Below are 19966 nucleotides of genomic sequence, written 5' to 3' on the forward strand. Positions count from 1 at the left end.
TTACAGACAAGTTAAGCTTCAAAAATGAAGTGGCAGCAAAATGGCACTCCAGCAATTTTAAAGGGAGGGAAAGACAGAAGTTACCAGAAATTGAATCACACCAACAAGCAATCGAACAAGAGAAACTACAGGGTTACAATCAGATAGAAAAGGCTTAGGGCCAAAGCCAATGGTTCAAAAGTCTTTTGCTCAAGATAATACAGTTCAGTGTAGTTTGCGGTAAAGTTCGTGGCACGGTTTCTGGACGAGGTTGGTTGGTAGAAAAGTTAGTTCAAAGGGAAGAGAAGGACAAGCCCTCGGATTGGAGAAAGATTTCAAACACTTTCACTGCGGCTGAACGAAGGAACAACCGGATTTGCACAGTACCTTAAAACGGCGAGGGAGCTGTAGCTGATTCTCCTGCAGGCTCACGGTTCCTGAAGTGACTGTCGGACGGATCAGAAGTAGGAAGACTGGAGGGTCCTGCTCTATCCATGGAAGAAACCAGCAGCAGAGCAAAGCAATGAATAAAAGGTGCGCTCCTTAAAACCCAAGCAGGGTCCGACCTTCCTGGCTATCCGGCCCACTGTAGCTCTGTACCGCGAATTCGACCAGAGGAGGGGTCCTGGCTTGCAATTTGGGTGAACTGGTTGGTCCCACCAGCTCAAGGGAAGACGTTTCCTGGAGGATCTTCTCTGTCGTCGGATTCTGAAGATTCGGACCTGCAGCAGTGCTTCTGCTTCACCTGGCGGTTCAGTCATGGTAGGGGTCCTCTTCCGTCAGTTCCTCGTAGGTTCTTTTGTTCCAGTGGCGACTCTGTTCTTCAAGTCCCAGAGACCTGCTTTTTATGCAGTTTTCTCCCATTCATACAGTCTGGCTGTCAATCACACAGCAGGGTGACTGTCCTGGCAAGGACAGTCGCCCAGCCAATCAAACAGGAGTGCGACTTGGGTTACCAAGGGAACCCATGGCAGGGGTCCTAAAACCCCTCCCTCACATCCTGCCTACCCAAACTCTCAGGCACCTAAAGGAGGGCTTCTGGGTGGAAGCCTGCGAAAAGCCGATGAACAAATGGACCAAACCTGGTTTGGCGTGCAGAGTAAACCACGAGAAAGACATTTACAAAAAGAAATGGCGAATAAACCCAGCTGGAACCGTAATAAAATATATATGGTCAAGTGGGTTTTTGTTTGAGGCTAATATAATAGCCTAAAAGAATACCATGGTTATTTAAGATAACCGCGGTATAAAAAATAAGGTAGATACCACTACCACCAGCCAAGTCTTATTGTAAAGGGAGCGAAACAATGCTCCAAAAGACAGAGACAAAAAGGCATAAGAATTAACCCTTTCCAATACTCCATGGAAGATGGGGTGTACTGGGGCTGTGGTAAAAGTGCCCAAATAAATGTAATGGCAACTTTATCTTTTCTGGGGGACAGTAGTCAGCCCCAGAAAATGGAGTCTGTGGGAAGTCTAAAAGACAACCATGGGTTACTGCACTGAAGGTGCTGTGTAACACACATGGAAGAAATTGGTGCTCTGGGGTAGGTGAGGCTCCAGTGCCCCAGATCACACAAAAAGTAGAAATACACATAGCAAAACACATGTAAGAGTGGGAAAAAAGGCTCACACTCTGACCAGGTGAGAAAAATAAATCCTAGAAATCCAGCAAAGCTGCTGGGGGACTCAGTAGGTAAGGGAAATCAACCATTTTTGAGAATTCCCCCTAACAGGAGGGTTGGAGAAAGCTGGGATCTGGAGGATCTTGTAAGAGATGCCAGCCAGCTAAGAACGAAGGTTTGTACCAGAAACTAAAAAATGCAACTGAGTGCAATGATCATCTTGAAGCCACATGCAATTTAACATACCGTAGGTGTTATTGTAATCTATGTACGTTTCCAAGGTGCCATCTGTTCTATCACTGAAAGGGTTATAGCTCTGCTTTGTGTGACATGATCCTCCTGAACAGACTCAGCAGTGAACCTGCTGTAGGGATTGCCTGCTCATCCATCCATCTTTAGCGAGCCCACCAGAGAAGTGCAAGATGCAGAATTCGTGAAGGGCTACGGTCCTGGCAGGGGGCCGTACACACCCTTGTTGGCCCGCTTTTCTTACGCTACTTCCTCCTTCCCTGGTCAGTCACATGGCCTACTTTTCTCTCCCGCTGCAAAAGAGCGTGTCTTTCTCTGTAAAGCCCACTTTGAGCTGGAATGACGGACACACTGATGTTTGTAAAGATGGTTTTCAGGGACAAAGTACATTATTCTACTGGTCTCTCCATAAACACACGGACGGGTGTGTCTCAATTCATACTTCGGCGGTGGCTTTTCAGTCTGGATCATTTTCTTTCTGCGAAAATCTGTTTTGGCATAAGCATCTGTCAAGCCAATCCAAGGACAGACGAGCGATATCCTAACACGTGACATGCTTTCGACTGCAGGAGCTATTAAATGTGACATCTATTTAGGCTCATATAAGTACCTTATCTGTGCAACGAAACTAACGTGAACATTTATGAGTAGCATGTTAACACATGCAAAACAGCTTAGTAACAGATAGACATTGGAGCGAGTTTCTAGACTATTAAAGCAAGTATTGGATCGGCTTACCTTAGCCACTTGGCTTTGAGCCATATCATAATGTTGTTCAAATGAATTGGCCTTCCCCAGATGTTCCGCAGTTTCTCATGTGTTCCAGTGTAAGAGGTGGTTAGTGGAGAAACATACAGGGGATATCCGAGTGGTTGGTCGCAGGAAGAGTTAATCAGGTTTCTTAAAACCTGTGTGTTGTTCTGAATGCTGCCTCTCTCTGGATTACTATTTCGCAGAAAGATTAACTCTTGTTGCTGCCCGGCCCACAGCCCCCGGACACACTCCTCGTTTACCTGCAATCGTTAGAGACAATGCAGTTACTTTTAATAATGTGTAATATATTTCTTATGTTTTTAAGCAAAACAGGAACAATCACCTGTTATAAAAATTTACCTTGATGACTTTAAAACTGAGGTAGCTTCTATGAAGCATTATGACTTTATATTGATCAGTTCCTTCCTCGACCACATGCCTCAATGTGAGTAATTCTTCCTTGTTTGAGAGGACTGATGCGCGCCAAGTAGGCTCTCCTTCGTGACAAATGACGACCTTCCCTTCCGAGGAGAGGATTGCCTTATAAAGGACATCACAGTCTTCATATTCTTCAGAACAGGCGAAATGGTCCTGTTTATTAGATACAAGAAATTATGGGGTTAAGCTGATCTTTTGCTATTGTTTTTCTTCATTGCGAAGACAAACGGCCTCATTACGACCCTGGTGGAACGGGTTAAACGGCGCCGTAAAAGGTGATGGCGCCGTTCAACCCGTTCCGCCACATTACGAGGTCTCTTCACGGGGCACGTTAAGCATGCCTGGGAAAACCAGGCGTGCTTACCGGGTCCCGCGAGGGGAAGAGGGAGCAAACAACGGGCCAACTCGTGATGGCCCGTTGTTTGCTCCCTCTCCCAGTCCCATTCAGCCCTATGGGGGCTGAAATGGGAATGAGGAAGGACCGGGTCTGGGTCCTTGTGGGAGGAATTACCGGGCCATCCGAACTCAGAATGGCCCGGTAAGTACTAATTCCGAGGACCCGGACACGGATGCGATTTTGGCGGCAGCCATGCCGCCAATAGCGCAATGGCTACCGGCCGAACTCGTAATGAGGGCCTTTACTTTTAAGAACATATTTTAATGCTGATAATCATAAATGAAGAAATATTTCTTTATTTCTTTCCTCCATGCTTCAGTTGCTAGGACAAATCTGTTCGCTTTCTGCAAGATAACAAAACATGATTAGATATGTTGTAAAATCACATTCCTTACAAGGGTAACGTTTAAAGAAAATTGTTTGGGTTTGAAGGTAGAATGTCACACATTTTTGCAAAACATGATGGGGCAAGCATATTTATTGAGTTCAGATATTTTCTTGCTACAAGAAACATGGCTGATTATGGGGTTCTCTCTAGATGGTTACCAGGTCATTCAGTGGTTGGCTGGGGGTAGACCCTTTGGTGATTGGGGCTAAAAATCAATCGTCACTAATTGAAATATTGCCATCTCATTCTAACCAAGATGTTTTAGAAGTGGGTTTCACTGTTAATTTGAAGTTGTGTGTACAGCTAATTTAATCATAAACGTTTATACTCCCCCTGGGAATGCTAAGACTGGTTCTAATATTGCTCTAATTGAATATATGATAACCAAATGGTCTTTTATAAATTGTCAGGGGCATTACATTGTTGCAGGTGACTTGAATGATCAATGTCTACAGAACAGAACGCATATGGAATGATATTATTCACTATGGATGCAAAGACATGGTAGATGTGGCTGACGTTTGGTCCACGTTTATTTCATCTCACTGTTTAAAGCAATTATATAAACAAAATTATCCGAGTAGCATCCCTCGCTTCACTTGGACTAATGGACACCAATATTCCTGGTTAGTTTTTGTAGTATAATCTAGTAAGCTATTCGAGCATATTACTGACTTTGAAATGATACCCACTCAAACAAGTGATCATGTAGTAGTAAAGTTTGTTATGCAATATCAAAATAAGAATTACACTAATTTTCCTATTGGAAGCTATTAAATAAATCAGGCTGGAATAGCATAGCTGGCCTGAGCATAATGTTTCTATATTCAATGATTTAGCCCTAAAGAACCTTTTAGATGAAGGTCTTCCTAGCTTTGAGAATATTGATGAATTGTATAAGAACAAAGATAAAAGTGAATGGGTCGGGGAAAACTGGTGCACTCCCTTACTATTCAATTACCGTGAACACAGAAAAAATTGAGTTTTGCACCTAGATATATCAAATACTAGTGTTTTTATATATGTAGCAACATCTATTTGCATATTACGTTTGGTACAATGTTAAACATCAAAGGTTTCAGAGTAAAGTCATACAGATTTTCACAAGACAACAAACATCAAGTCAGGAATTACTTATACAATAAACAGAGTGCAGATCTCTATTGTCGATATATAGCGACAGGGGTCAAAAAATAAACATTTGAAACAAAGATATGGAATGGATTTGTGAACAGAACAGTGTAGAAGTGTTGGTAACACTGTTGTTAGAAAGTTCGTCTACACCAAGGAGTTTCGGCCGTCTATAGGGGCTGAGTATGCCTCATATTTGACACAGCCTTCATCAGGACGGGGAACTGTATGATCGGGATGATCAGGAGGTGCTGCGGGATAGGAATGGCCACAAGTGTAATAATGGGATAAATCTCATCAGTCAAAGTCTCAGTGGACTCCTAGACGCGGGTGGCTGTGGACTCCGTCGTGCAATATATGCATGGTCGTACTGGATCCGCAGAAAAACGTGTCCTCTGGAGATGCCTCTCTAAAAGTAGGCCAAGGGAGCGATTAATGCCCCCGGGATCCTGCGGCTGGTCATGGTCTGCGGAGCAATCGTGAAGCCGGCTTCTTTGTTCATGGCGGACTCAGCACTGCAGCGTTGGACAGAGGACACGTTTTTCTGCGGATCCATTAGGATCATGCATATATTGCACGACGAAGTCCACAACCACCCACGTGACATCTATAGAAAAGATCTATATTAATTTCGATATATAAAAAGGACACATGAAAGATTCCATCCAAATATCACTTACTTGTGATGATAGGCTTGTGCACAAAAATGTTTTCCCAACTTCTATTACAAAAAGTGAATGGTTGGATAAAACAATGCAACATACGTAAGAGTCAGCAATCGGATTTTAGGAAGGGTATATGTACCCTTTCTAATTTGTGGGTATTGTAATACCTGATTTGTTTGATTCTGAATATCAAGGGCAGTACTTTATCCATTAGCTTTATAGATTATGTGGGTTCTTTGGACACCGTCAATCGAAATGCATTCTGGAAGAAACTTTACTGTTGCAGTCTTAATTCGCAGATCTTGTATTTCACCCAAACTCTGTATTCTAATACTTCTGTTCAGCTGAGAGGGAATCAAGAAGGACTTCTGAGCAACCCTGTATAAACAAACCATGGTCTAAAGCGGGGTTGCTCTCTTGCTCCAATTCTTTATAACTTGTATGTGCCGACTTAGATGATGTGTTAAAAAAGTAACACTTTTCCTCCTCTTCTTGGTTTACAACATATAGCCCCCATAGGATTACAGCACAGTTTGACGACTCTCCAAAAATATTCTGCTGATAATCAGTTCATTAGTAACCAAAAAAAACAAAGATCATGGATATTCAAGCCAATAATCAATAATAAAAAAAAGGTGAATAACTTTTGTTTGCAAAAATAATGAACCTACAGAGATTGTTAATAAGTATACGTATTGTGAAATAACCAATTCTGACTCTTTTAATCCAGCTATATTGGCTAAAGTTGTTCAGACAAAAATTCAGACGAAGTTTAATGCTGTCAGAAGTTTTGTTACACAAAAAGGTGGATATTCGGTGGAAGGTCTCTTACATTTATATAGAGCTAGCATATGATATGATATGATACGATATGATATGGCATTTGTAACGCGCCTATGCACAAGTATACTGCCTTTCACCCTTAATGGCCTAGAGATATTTATTAATACAGGGGATGCATGTTGATATAAAAAACTTTGTTGAGACATGTGACATATGTCAAAAGACCAGCTTGCATATTCCTCTAACTGCCCCTTTAAATCCACTACCGATAATCGAAGTTCCCTTCTCCCAAATCGAGATGGATATTATCCGACCATTAGACCAACAAATTTGTTCTTGTGATCGTTGATTAAGCCACCAGGTACCCAGAAGCCTTTCCCATGAGAAATAACACCACTCAGCAAATCTTAAAGAAATTGCTACCATTCTTTTCTAGAATTGGATGCCCCAAAGAAATTCTAACGGACCAGGAGGCACATTTCAAGAGTAAGCTTATGGGTGAAATAAATGAATTGCTATACAATACAACCTAAAGGACCTTTGTGCACCATCCCCAAACCGATGAAATATGTAATAAGAGCCACAAGAGGATTTTAAGAAAGTTAGTAGACGAGGATGGGAAAGATTGGGATTGCATGATCCGCTGGGTCTTGTTTGCGGTGAGTAAGACCCCTCAAGCATCTACTTGATTGTCCTCCTTTGAAATGTATGGTAGAGAACCAAGAGATGTCTTAGACATGCTCAGGGAAACCTGGGAAGAAAGGGAAGAAGCACCAATAACTCTTTCACGGACAGCCACCCAGTTATGAGAAGACATGAATCTTGTCAAAACTCTAGTTCATACTCATATGGAAAAAGCTCAAAAACAACAGAAGCTTTCCTATGATAAAAAGGTAAATCTTAGATCATTTTCAGTAGGTCAGAAAGTTCAGTTTTTTTACCTACCTCTTAAAATAAGCTTGTTTCAAAATGGCACAGGCCCTATGAAATACTAGAACATACTGAAACATGCCCTTATAGGGTAGCCCAACCTGATTGCAGACAAAAGACCCACCTCTACCACGCTGATCTCCTGAAAGAATGGAAGGAGAGTACCCTTCTACCTCTAACTCTTCCCTGTTGTCCTTTTTGGTACCCTAGGAGGGTGATAACCTAGAACTCATTCCCCAAGAACTACCTAAAGACAAAGAAAAGAAAAATGTAAATGACCTTGTTACCGCTTTCCCTGTGAGAAACCAGGGAGAGTACATGGAACTTATCATTACATCAGAACCCCAAAAGGAAATGTGGTTCATCTAAAACCATACAGACTCCCAGAGGCGTGAAAGAAAATTGTCATTAATGAGGTTGAGAATATGCTGAAGCCAAATAATATCGAGCCCTCTTCAAGCCCATGCCCCCCCCTATCGTGTTGGTAACTAAACCAAGCCAGTCATTGAGATTTTGCATAGATTTTAGGCAAGTCAATGCCATCTCCGCCTTTGATGAATATCCTATGTCACACATCGATATAAACTGGGAAATGCAGTGTTCTTGTCTACTCTAGATTTAACTAAAGGGTATTGGAAGCCCCCTGTACACAAACTGAATAAGGACAAAACAGCCTTCTCAACACCGAAAGGGCTATTACAATTTAAAGTTCTCAGTTTTGGTCTGCATGTGTCCCCCGCATCTTTTCAACGACTTATGGACAGAATGCTACATTCCTATTCTGATTTCTGTGGGGCCAACATTGACAATATAGTTTTCTACAGTAAGACGTTGGAGGACCATCTTTTCCATCTTCACAGTATTATGAGAGCTCTCCAAGAGGCCTGATTGACTGGCAACCCTTGGAAGTGTAAGTTGGCTCAATCAGCCATGAAATATCTGGGCTTCTTTGTGGAGAATGGTAGTGTACAGCCTCAGCAAGAAAAGGTAAAAGCTGTTTTGGATGCCCACACACCCAAGACCAAAAGAGATCTTAGAGCATTCTTGGGCTGAATTGGGTATTATGGCAGGTTTATCCAAACATTTTCAGACAAAACATCATGGCTGACAGATAAATTACGAAAAATGCAGAACCCCAGAAAATGTGTTGGACCGATGAGGATGATCTTTGTTATAACACCATTGTGTCAGAACCCCATATTAAAAGTGGCAGACTTCTCAAAAGAGTTTGTTTTACAGACGGATGCCTCCCTGACTGGATTAGGAGCTGTACTGTCTCAAATACATGATGGCTTGGAATATCCTATATTATTTACCAGTCGCAAACCGTTTCCCAGAGAGAAAAACTATGCTGTGTTAGAGCTAGAAGCCCCTGCCATCAAATGGGCGATCTACCATCTCAGGTATTGGGAAGGAAATGTACCCTTATTTTTTTATTTGTTTATTTATTTGTTTTGGTTTATTTAAACCTTTACAAAATATTTAATCAAACAGACAATTAATTTCAAGTATTGCTAAAACATTAAAAGCAAAACATAACATAATTATTACAGACATATATTACCTATACCGATAAAGCATTCGAAATATTAAAAGGATAAGCAAATCAAACAAAACATATCCATTACATATCGATAAAAACAAGTCCAAATACAGCACAGCTCCTTGTTAGAATTGAACCATTCTATTGAAGCATAATAACATATAAATTCCACTAAATAAAATCTGAGTATTTCCATAACAAACATTAACGTAAATCACAGAAACTTTTCAAAAAAGCAGTAACACGTATCCTCAAAACAGTTGAGTTACTATGTCTCATCTGATGCCACAATAGCTCTCTATTCACACAATGTAAATGTTCAACAAATTGACCAAAGTATAGAATTCGTTGACTAACAAGAGCAGAGCACATGAGTAGAATATGCTCCAGAGTCTCCTCTGTTCCTACGTTCTTACAAAATCTACACCACTGCCATGAATCAGACAACATGTTCCAGTTCTTTAGTATAAAGTTTGTCCTCACCACATTAGTCCTAAGTCTCATAAATTCATTTTGTAGGTTTCTACATGGGTATTCAACCAAATAACCCTCAATTGTAGAAAAAAACTTCCAAAAGGAGTATGTCTGATTATAGATTTTAGACTGCATTACCGCTCTAGTAGTTTGTTGCCAGTCCTCACTTTCCAGAATCTTTTTCACTTTCAAAGGGTTAACCAATAACAATTAAATAGAAACACCCACTTTAGAGAGCAGCTCTTCAATAATGCCCTTCATTTGATTTCGAAAACCATTTACCCGGTCCATTCCAACAACTGTATAAAGGTCCTCTACTGGATTTAAGCATTTTGTCCACAGTAGTATTTTTTTCCACAAAATAATCGATTCCAAGGATTGGAGACCTAGTTCGTACCTAATGACCTCCATGGGTACACATTTTGGTAGGAAGAATACAATTCCTCTCCATATTGAACTTTCTAGGATTTTTACAAAGTTCGTAGAATCTAAACCATAGAACTCTATACCGTACAGTACACTTGGGATGGCTTTAGTAATATAGAAAGTCCTCAAAGGAACTAGTGTAAATTTACAATATTTAGTCTCCAATTTACGCATTTGTCGGAGCATCATTTCAGCCTTTGTTTTCAATTTACTTTTTACAGTTGTTAATGAGCCAGAACCTATAGTAGAGAAACCCAAATATTTGAATCCATCTTGACATTTGATACGTTTACCCTCACAATACCATGTATATCTGAGCTGATTTTTTTGTATTTACCCAGGCATACAATAGTTGTTTTAGATGCGTTAATTTTTAGGTGTAGTTCTGTCACAAATATCACAAACGCATTAATCATTCTTTGCCGTCTGATTTTCATGCAGTCTAGCAGCAAAAAATTTGTCTGCATATGCCAGCCGCTCAAAGCATTTATTACCAATTTTCAGTGCAACCAGCCCTTTTTTCATTAATGCCTTGTTGGCTCTGCACACATATAAATTAAACAATGTGGGTGCTAGCATGCAACCTTGTCTAAGCCCGTTAGGCGTATCAATCTCTGATGTTAGAAGCCCTTCCGAATTAAGCCTTACTTTTATCTTCGTTTCGGAGTATAATTCAATGACTACCTCTAACAGATGTTAGGCATGTTCAAGTCTCTCAGAAAGCACCATAGGGTGGGACGGTCAACCAAGTCAAAGGCTTTACTAAAGTCCATAGAAGCAACATAGATGGGGTTCCCATCTTTCATTAGAGCCTTCGATTGAAGACTTCTTAAGATAAGCCCCCCACAGTCAGTACCAGTATTTTATTTGAAGCCAATTTGCTTTGGATCTATTATGTTGTTACACTTGATCCATTCTTGCATTTCTTCAAGCACGATTGATCCAAAGATCTTTGATACTGGGTCAGAAATAGCTATTGATCTATAGCTTTCCATAGATAATCTAGAGCCCTTTTTGAATACTGGCAGTAATAAAGCCAATCTCCATGATTTGGGTATATTCTTAGTTTCTAAGATGTCTTTGGGCCTCATTAGGACCCTGGCGGAGAGGGTATTACGCCAGCGTAGTGCATGGCGTACCTCTCCGCCATACTACGAGTTCCCGTAGCGCCATGGAGGTTTTCTCCGCCTGGTTTTACCAGCCGGAGAAAACCATGGCGCTACGGGACCTCGTTGTTAATTACGCCACCGTATTTTACGGTGGCGTAATTAACTCCTTCCCCACTCCCATTATACCCTATGGGGCAAAAATGGGAATGGGGAAGGGCAGAATGGGGATTGGGGATTTACCGCTCCGCCGAGGTCGGAATGGGGCGGTAAATCCGCCAACCCCCATGGCGCTATCGGCGGCTTTCCGCCATGCTTCGCGGTGCATTTAGCACCGCGAAGTCCGCCTGGGTCGTAATGAGGCCCTTTGTATAATATGTGTAGGATTGTGGTCCAGAGTTCGATATTGGTCTTTAACATCTTGTTTGAGAGATTATTTGGGCCTGGGGCCGCAGAATTTTTTGATTTTCCAATGAGCCGAGATATATTTGGTATAGAGATATCCAAAGGCCATTCTCCACTTTTACTTTTGTCTCCCAAAAAGGTTGTTGTGCCGCAGCTGTACATCTTAGTAAAATGTTCCTGCCATCTTTTTTCATTAATCAGAGTATATAGCAGTTCTTTTTGCGGCAGTTCCATGGAGTTTATGATAGACCAAAAGTTGGATGAGTTGTTGTCTCTCATTGCATGTAACATTTTTTCACCATTGATTTGAGCTTGTATCCCCTGTGATTTATTGACCAATTTTTATAACATTGTTTGATTTTTTTTTATCTGTTCAAACGTGTGAGAGTCAGCATTCCCTTTTTTCAGGATTAACCGAACTTGCCTCCTCATTAGCCATTTCTGGTTTTGAACTTCAATGTCGAAACAATGTTCATACTGGAGACCCTTTTTGGCAGCTGGTTTATCACAAACTTCATATTTAGATATAGTGTCATTTAAATATCTTGTAAAGTTATTCACTGAGAGTTTCTGCATGCGATGCTCAAGGGACATTTCATCGAAATCCTGCACCATTACTGATGTGAATCTTATTGTTTTGTGAAAGGTCAATCTAATTCTATTGCACCGAGCATTCACACGCAGTCCCTCTGTATAGTAAGATGTTTCCATTACATCACATATGTTGAATATGTCTACATGAAGCAAAGTGTGATCGCTGGTTGGCCTCTCAATTACTTCAAGATTGGAAATATAGGGGGCGTGGCCAGCAGCCGAGCGATGAGGACGTGAGCTCGCTTCGCTCCCGGGCCGCCAGCCAAATCCTGAAACAATCCTGTTTTCCTGCAAGACTACAAGTACCCAAAAGTGCCTACTCGATGTGGGAACCTCTACTGGACGTCCCTACCTGTCCCTGGTGAAAATCGGCACCGCAGAACCCACTTGGTGAGACATTCAAGAAAGCAAGCGTGCGCGCCACAGAGCACACAAGATGGCCGCTGCGGACCGCGGATGAACGGAGGCCACCATGTGTCACCATCGAACCCTGCCCGAATACCGGCGGCTGGCGAGTGCGGTGCTGGGCTGGACCGCACGACAGGCAAAGGACCCTAAATTAGAACCAAGCGAACCCCGGTGCCCCTCCCGGACTGCGGGGAGCGGGACCCCGCTAGGTGCCTCCGTGCCTCCCGCCGGTGAAACCCGTGGAACCGTGGAAATCACCTTCCAACGGCAAATCGTGAGGCGGAGGGGATACACCCTTGGAAGCGGCGTCAGTGGTTATCGTTCACAGGCAGTCAAATCCGCACCAACGTAGCGACGTACGAGCCCGTACACTGCTCCTGCCTGCTGGCACCATTGGAGTGTCCAGAACCGTTGGGGCTCCTCGAGTGTTCCACTCAGCGCTGAGCGCCCACCAGACTTCTGAGGTGGCTCCCGTTCGCTATCAGACAGCTACTGCCTCTATCCTGCGGTAAGGAGAAAGGGGGACGGGAAAGGAGGAACCTGCGTGTTTCCCCCTCGCCGCCGGTGGGCCCGCTACGAGGACTCTCCCAGCTGCCCCTCCATAACGAAACAGATCCACCATATTGAGACACACAGATTCCCTGGGATCAACCTGCATCCTCACCCCCCCCCCGCTGCCCGGGAGAACACTCGGCAGGGTGGCCAGAACACGGTAGCACGCGGTGAAACTGTCTCACGACGCACCTGCCTATGTGGGAACACCGATACAGCTACGCCAAAGAAGTGCTGTAGGGTGCGGTGTTGAACGCTGTGCAATCCCAAAGCAAAAACTAACTACGCACTAAACCCTAACACAGTATCTGGCAGATTGCACCCGGACTAGGGGGGGAAAGAAGCTCTACGACGGAACAATTGCCTCGGACGTTACCGGTTAACGTTATAGACCATGCCGGCTGCTATGGGGAAAGACAAAGCAAAAACATTTACAAGTCAAAGCAAAATGGACCAATTCACCACGGCCGCAGCAAGCGCACAAGCGGACCATGAACAATCAAACACCATGTTAGAAACAGAACAAGACATATCCCTGAAGGATATCATGGCTCCGATAACAAACTCCAGAACCTCCATGGAACAAAAGATGGATAGCATCAGCACAGACGTCTCGCTCCTCCGTCACGATCTCCAGAAACTGTCCTCCCACACAGGAGAAGCGGAACAGCGGATTTCTGGGACTGAAGACGGGCTGCGCCCCATGGAACAAAGGATGGCCGGGGTAGTGGCACGTCTGAAAACACTGGAGGAGAAAGCAGAGGACAGTGAAGGCCGATCAGGACGAAATAACGTTCGCATCCTGGGCGTACCGGAGAAAACGGAAGGCCCTTCCATGGAACTGTTCCTTGAACAATGGATAACTGACATGTTTGAACCCCAGACATTCTCGAAGTTCTTTTCAATCGAACGAGTGCACCGTGTGCCCACTGGAAGACCGATACCCGGCGCACCTCCACGCACCATAGTTGCAAAACTGCTGAACTATAGAGATAGAGATGCGTTACTCCAGACGGCGCGAGCCAAAGGCACACTGACCTTCAATGGATCCAAGGTAACATTCTTCCCTGACTACACAAGGGAGGTCCAGAGAGCCAGGCAATCTTTTGATCAGCTCAAAAGACAACTCCAGTCCCTACACGTAAAATACGGCCTGCTCTTTCCGGCCCAGCTCAAGATCTACCACGGCGGGACAACAGTACACTTCACAGACCCAAAAGAAGCGTGGAACTGGGCAGAGAAACACATTGAAGGCGACTGGAAACTTGCAAACAACAGAACCAGAAACAGAAACCGACGTGAGCCACTAGGCAGAAGGCGTCCAGCTCCACAACCTCCGATGCAGGAACCACCACAACAAGAGGAAATGGGCTGAAACAGTGGCACCAACAAGAAATACTACTCCATCGCGGCCCATTTAACGAACTATCATACCACACTGATGTAAATAAGGCACGCGGCCCGTGAGGCACGGGAGCACTCACTGCATCGGCCAAAGCCACACCCTCTGCTCAAGATTTGAGACTCGGAACACCAGACTTGCCTAAGAACAGTAAGTCGAGAGAAAGGTGTAAACAGTTCACATTAAGTTAATCTGGCGGTATAGTTGTTTGACGCCAGTGGAGTTAGGGCGACAGATACTTCATGTTGGGGAGGAGTATAGGGAGGGGGGGCGGGGATTTGTTCCATGTTAGTTATGTTCCAAGACACCACACCATCTACAATGTCAAAAAGCACACCATCCCTAGCACACCAATTGTCACTCTGATCTTGCCAGCAGACCACACAACACAGATGGAAACGCATGTCCTGACAGAAAACCAGCCTGCCCTTAACCTTGGCAGATATTACCATAGCATGAAACACCACAATGCTATCGAGGGCCCGACGCATACTGTTGTCATCCACACACGTGTCAAATGGCAGGAATCACTAACGTGAACAGAAACAGGACAGTCCGAGTGATGACTTGGAATGTAAATGGGCTCGGCAATTGTATCAAAAGACGCCTAGTACTGCAAACACTGAATAGACAGTCCCCGGATGTGGTATTCCTGACGGAGACACATCTAGCCGGTACCAACTGCTCATTCTTTAGACGCACCAACTACAGACTAGCATTCCACCCCGGTTTTACCATGGGGTCACGAGGGGTACTGATCCTAATACATAAAAGACTCCCCTTTGTGGCCGCATCCATTACGCAAGACACGGGAGGGAGGTTTGTACTCACGACAGGCACAATTGGAGAACGCTCGGTGACCATGATGGCGGTGTATGCACCTCTTAACCTACTGACCCCCCTGACTAACGACATTGCGCCTCTAATTATGAATAATCTTGCAGACCTTACATTGATTGGGGGAGACTTTAATGAGGTAATGGACGTGGACCTTGATAGAACACACAGAAGATCCAGAGATCCGAACACACGTACAAAACTTGCCACATTCACTAGCGCACTGGGACTGCAAGATGTATGGAGAACGCTGCACCCTGCCACAAGGGAATATTCATACCATTCTGGTGCACATGCCTCGCTGTCTAGGCTGGACTATCTCCTACTGCCACTGAATAACATGCACGAAGTACGTGAGGCACAATTTCTCCCCAGAGGTATATCAGATCATTCCCCACTTGTAATAACACTTAATACCAACAGGTCGATCCCACCACCCAGCTGGCAATTGAACAGCCACTACCTAGGCTTCCCAGAGCTAGTTGAACATATCCAAAAGACCACTGAAGAATATTTTGAGAGGAATACCAACGCAGTGGATAACCCGGCAACACTAATGGAGGCATTCAAGACAGTACTCAGAGGGGAAATAATAGCCTGGACCACAGCCCATAAAAAGAAACAAGCAGAAGCAATACGCCATGCCGAAGCGAAAGTGCAGAAAGCAGAAACCGATCACCTAACCCATGACAACTCGGAAACGCACCGCGCACTACAACTGGCGCAGGCGCAACTCCAACACATAGCCCTAGACAATGAAAATCAGGCGCACACTGCAATGCGCGCAAAGATATACGAAACAGGGGATAAAGCCGGGAAAATGCTGGCATGGCTGGAACGTAGAGACCTGGGCTTCAGCCAGGTCAGGCAACTAACAACAGGAGAATCAGAACCATTAGTGACAGACGTAGACATAGCGGAGGGTTTTGCAAAATACTACACTGAGCTATACAAAGCACCAACCTCACCACCCGTAATGAACATCCTAGAGGAAATTACCCTCCCCACCCTAAACACAGAGCAGTCTACTCTACTAGAACAGGTAATCACTGAAGAGGAATTAACCCAAGCCATGTCAGAACTCCAATCGGGCAAGACCCCGGGCCCGAACGGCTTCCCCATTGAAACATGGAAAAAAATAGGAGCAAATGTAATTTCCCCACACTTACTTCGCTTACTACAACACTCACACTCACAGGGCTGTCTCCCCCCTGACTTAAGGAAAGCCACAATTATAGTCCTGCCCAAAGCAGATAAGCCACCCGACAAATGCAGCTCCTACAGGCCCATTTCTCTCATAAACTGCGAGGCCAAAATATTGGCAAAGGTACTATCCAACCGCCTCCAACAAGTCATACACACACTTATACATCCCGACCAGTGTGGATTCATGCCACAGAGATCCACTAAACAAAACATATATAGGCTGCACACAGCACTGGAGAAGCTATCTGAGATACAGGACCCTCTGGCTTTACTCGCCATAGACTTCGAGAAGGCATTCGACTCAGTCTACTGGGAGGCAATATGGACCATTATGCAACATATGGGCATAGGACCGCACTTCATGAGCGGGGTCAAACTACTTTACAACCGCCCCGAAGCAGCCACAAAGGTAAATGGACACGTCTCCAATCCCTTCCACCTAGGCAAGGGCACGAGACAGGGTTGTCCCCTGTCCTCCCTAATCTTTGCAATAACAATTGAGCCCCTAGCAATTCTATTAAGATCTACACAAACATGGAGCGTTTTCAGATGGGCGGACGACTGGGAGGACAGGGTATCCTTATACGCAGACGACTTGTTAGTATATCTGAAAGACCCACGCAAATCCTGCCCCATAGTGACGCGATTATTAATAAAATACGTTGCATTCAGCAGCCTTCGCGTCAACTGGACTAAATCCATACTATTCCCACTGAAACAAATAGACAACGCGGTGCCAGATGAGTGCCCATACTATGTGGAAAAGGAGAAATTCAGATACCTAGGCATCCAAATCACGAACAACCTGACAGACTATGTACCCAATAACCTATACCCAATAATGACGAGATTTAAAGAAGACGTCCGGCACTGGATGTCCCTGCCACTAACACTACTAGGCAGAGCCGCACTCTTCAAGATGTTGGCGCTCCACCGCTTCCTTTATATACTTCAAAACGCGCCACTATCTATAGCGCTTAACGAATTCCGTAAAATAGACCAGACGCTCAGAAAACTGCTATGGAATGGAGATCACCCTCGCTTAGCACTAACCACACTACAAAGATCTGTATGGGAAGGCGGAATCGGACTGCCCCGATTGCAAACCTATTACTGGGCTAGTCAGATGGCAATAGTGAATGACAGACTCCACGCGGACATGACATTACCACACAACAGAGAACCAGATCCTAACCGAAATGAACGACCCATACTTAGGTACCTCTACCAAAAAAAAGACCAAGCTACTACCCCATCCATGATGTCACACATATCCCTTACATGGACAAACATCCACAAATACTTAGGCTGGGACAATAAACTGACCCCAGCTCAACCGTTGTGGGATAACAAACTACTCCCGGAAGTGAATAAACTTCCAAAATGGCACTCTTGGACCCAAGCGGGCATCACTAAAATTGGCGACATAACAAAAGATAACGAAATAATACCATTTGCGGACCTAATCACCACCTCCGATCTGACGATAAAAGAGCAATATCGCTACACACAACTCAAACACGCACTACAGAGCCATCTCCCTGAGATGATCGACATGCCTGAGTACACCCCTTTAGAACGTAACCTATTCCCGGACATGATTAAAAACAAAGTCACATCTACCATGTATAGTGCCATAACATCCTTTGCCACCGGAGAACTAGCGAGGCTGAAAGCCAAATGGGAGGGGGACGTAGGTGACATACTCCCAGAGGAATGGGTAACTGCCTTGATGTTCCCCAGAGAAACAGCGATCTCCTCCAGACTAAGATTGATCCAACTTAAAGTACTGCATAGAATATATTACCCGAGGGTGGCACTATTCAAATGGGGTAAGATCTCCTCCTCAACCTGTTTGAGATGCAAACGAGACGAGGGCACATACTATCACATACTATGGGACTGTACCATAATCCGACATTACTGGCAGCAGTGCTGCGATGATCTCTCAAGAGTACTGGGTAGAACGATCCATAGAAATGTAAAACTCTTACTACTGGGGATAGATGATGAGGTCGAACTGTCACGCTACGAAAAAGTGCTATTATTCACGACCACTGCGTTAATCAAGAGAAACATAGCGCAACTCTGGGGCTCTGAAACGGCACCAAACTATGAACAATGGACCACGGACGTGAACATTTGTGTCGCAATGGAAAAGAGAGTCTACACGGCCAGGGGATGTCCTGAGAAAGGCCCAAAAATTTGGCAAAAGTGGGAAGACGCACACTGAAAGGTGGCCCCCGTCCGGAAGTGGAATGGCACCCAAGGACACAAACAGAAACTGTAAAATCATACACTACTGGCATAACAAAGTCAATTGACAGCGCTAAGAAGCTCTATTGTAATGGGTACGTGGAATGCATTTGTTGGTGGGTGGGGTGGGGTAGGGACACAACTTTTATCTCGCTGCGCGAGACGTATGTTTTCTTTATGTGAAAAAACAATAAAAAATGTTGTATTAAAAAAAGATTGGAAATATATTTATCTAAACCTACTGAAACAAAGATATAGGCCCTCATTACAAGTCAAGCGTTAAGGCTGCAATTTGCGGCACTGTACTTAGCGCCTTTCCCCATTCCCATTATGCGCTATGGGGCAAAAATGGGAATGGGGAAGGGCAAATGGTGAATGGGGAATTACCGCCCCACTCACCTTGGAATGGGGCGGTAATTCCACCATCCACCATGCCGGAGTCCGGCATGGACCATGGTGCTAATAGCACCATGGTCCACCGCCTGACTCGTAATGAGGGACATAGTCTAAAATAGAACTGCAGCCCCTTGCATTCCACGTGTGATATTTATTCTCAAGCATTACTAACCCCATGATTTCAATTAGGTTTAGCCAGACCGCTCCTCGAAGCTTAGGGTTGCCTGCTTTGTTTGCATTTCATTGTGTATTAGTCATTAAAACACTCCCCTCCATTTGATCAATATTGCAGTCTGCGTTCAGGTCAACCGCAATGATTATTAACCCATTCACATTCGCTGCACGCCATGCATCAATGCTCTTTATCAAATTGTTCATTTCTTGTTCCAATTGCAAATCCGAATATTTAAAAGGGTTCCAATCAACAATAACAATACACAATTGCACATGTCTGTCACCAATTTTAAGCTCATAGGTTACAGACAATAACGAGTTCAGGCTAGACCATTCCTCACTTTTGGTTGCCTGCAGGCGTTGTTTACATGCTATTAACAAACCACCCATAGGTCGTCCTTTGGTGCCCTTTTTAGCATATAGTTGTGTTACTTCGAAACCTTCCCAAAAAAAGCCACAGGTAGCCCAGGTTTCCTGTAACAGTATCAGATCGTATGATTGCAGTACATCTGTTACTTCTGTATTATGCATCAAATTAACATGACCTCTTGAGTTCCAGCATGCCACCCTAATCCTTCCAGCCTTGCTAGAGAGGCTTCCCATTTCCTTCAGGGAGTTGATAGACTCCGTAAGGGAAAGTGCAAGCCATCTCCAGTCTTGCTTGTCCCCATCGTCGTTTATTGTGGTATTGAGGGTATTGCCAACAGCCCCCAAGTCCCTGCCTTCCCAGACCTTTCGAGGGGGTCCCTTTTCATTGAACGCCTGTAGAGGCAGGTTGTATTGGAAAAGATCAAGACCTCTACATTGAAGTGATTCTGCCTCCTTTAGCAGTACGTTTCTTACCAATGG

At 44.2% G+C, this 19966-nt stretch overlaps 1 protein-coding gene across 4 annotated transcripts in view; it reads right to left on the reverse strand.

The window, feature by feature from the left end:
• PCNX2 (pecanex 2) overlaps positions 1-19966 on the reverse strand; it is a 3925748-nt gene that overhangs the window by 306934 nt on the left and 3598848 nt on the right. For all 4 annotated transcript variants that reach the window (XM_069606982.1, XM_069606983.1, XM_069606981.1 and 1 more), the window contains 2 exons: positions 2967-3197; positions 2592-2866 (listed from right to left, as the gene is read on the reverse strand). In XM_069606982.1, coding sequence (XP_069463083.1) covers positions 2592-2866; positions 2967-3197 — 506 coding nt within the window. The remainder of the gene's footprint in view (positions 1-2591; positions 2867-2966; positions 3198-19966) is intronic.

The sequence above is a fragment of the Ambystoma mexicanum genome, chromosome 4p (genome assembly GCF_040938575.1).
Source record: "Ambystoma mexicanum isolate Mex_15411 chromosome 4p, UKY_AmexF1_1, whole genome shotgun sequence".
In the NCBI taxonomy this organism is placed as follows: Eukaryota; Metazoa; Chordata; class Amphibia; order Caudata; family Ambystomatidae; genus Ambystoma; species Ambystoma mexicanum.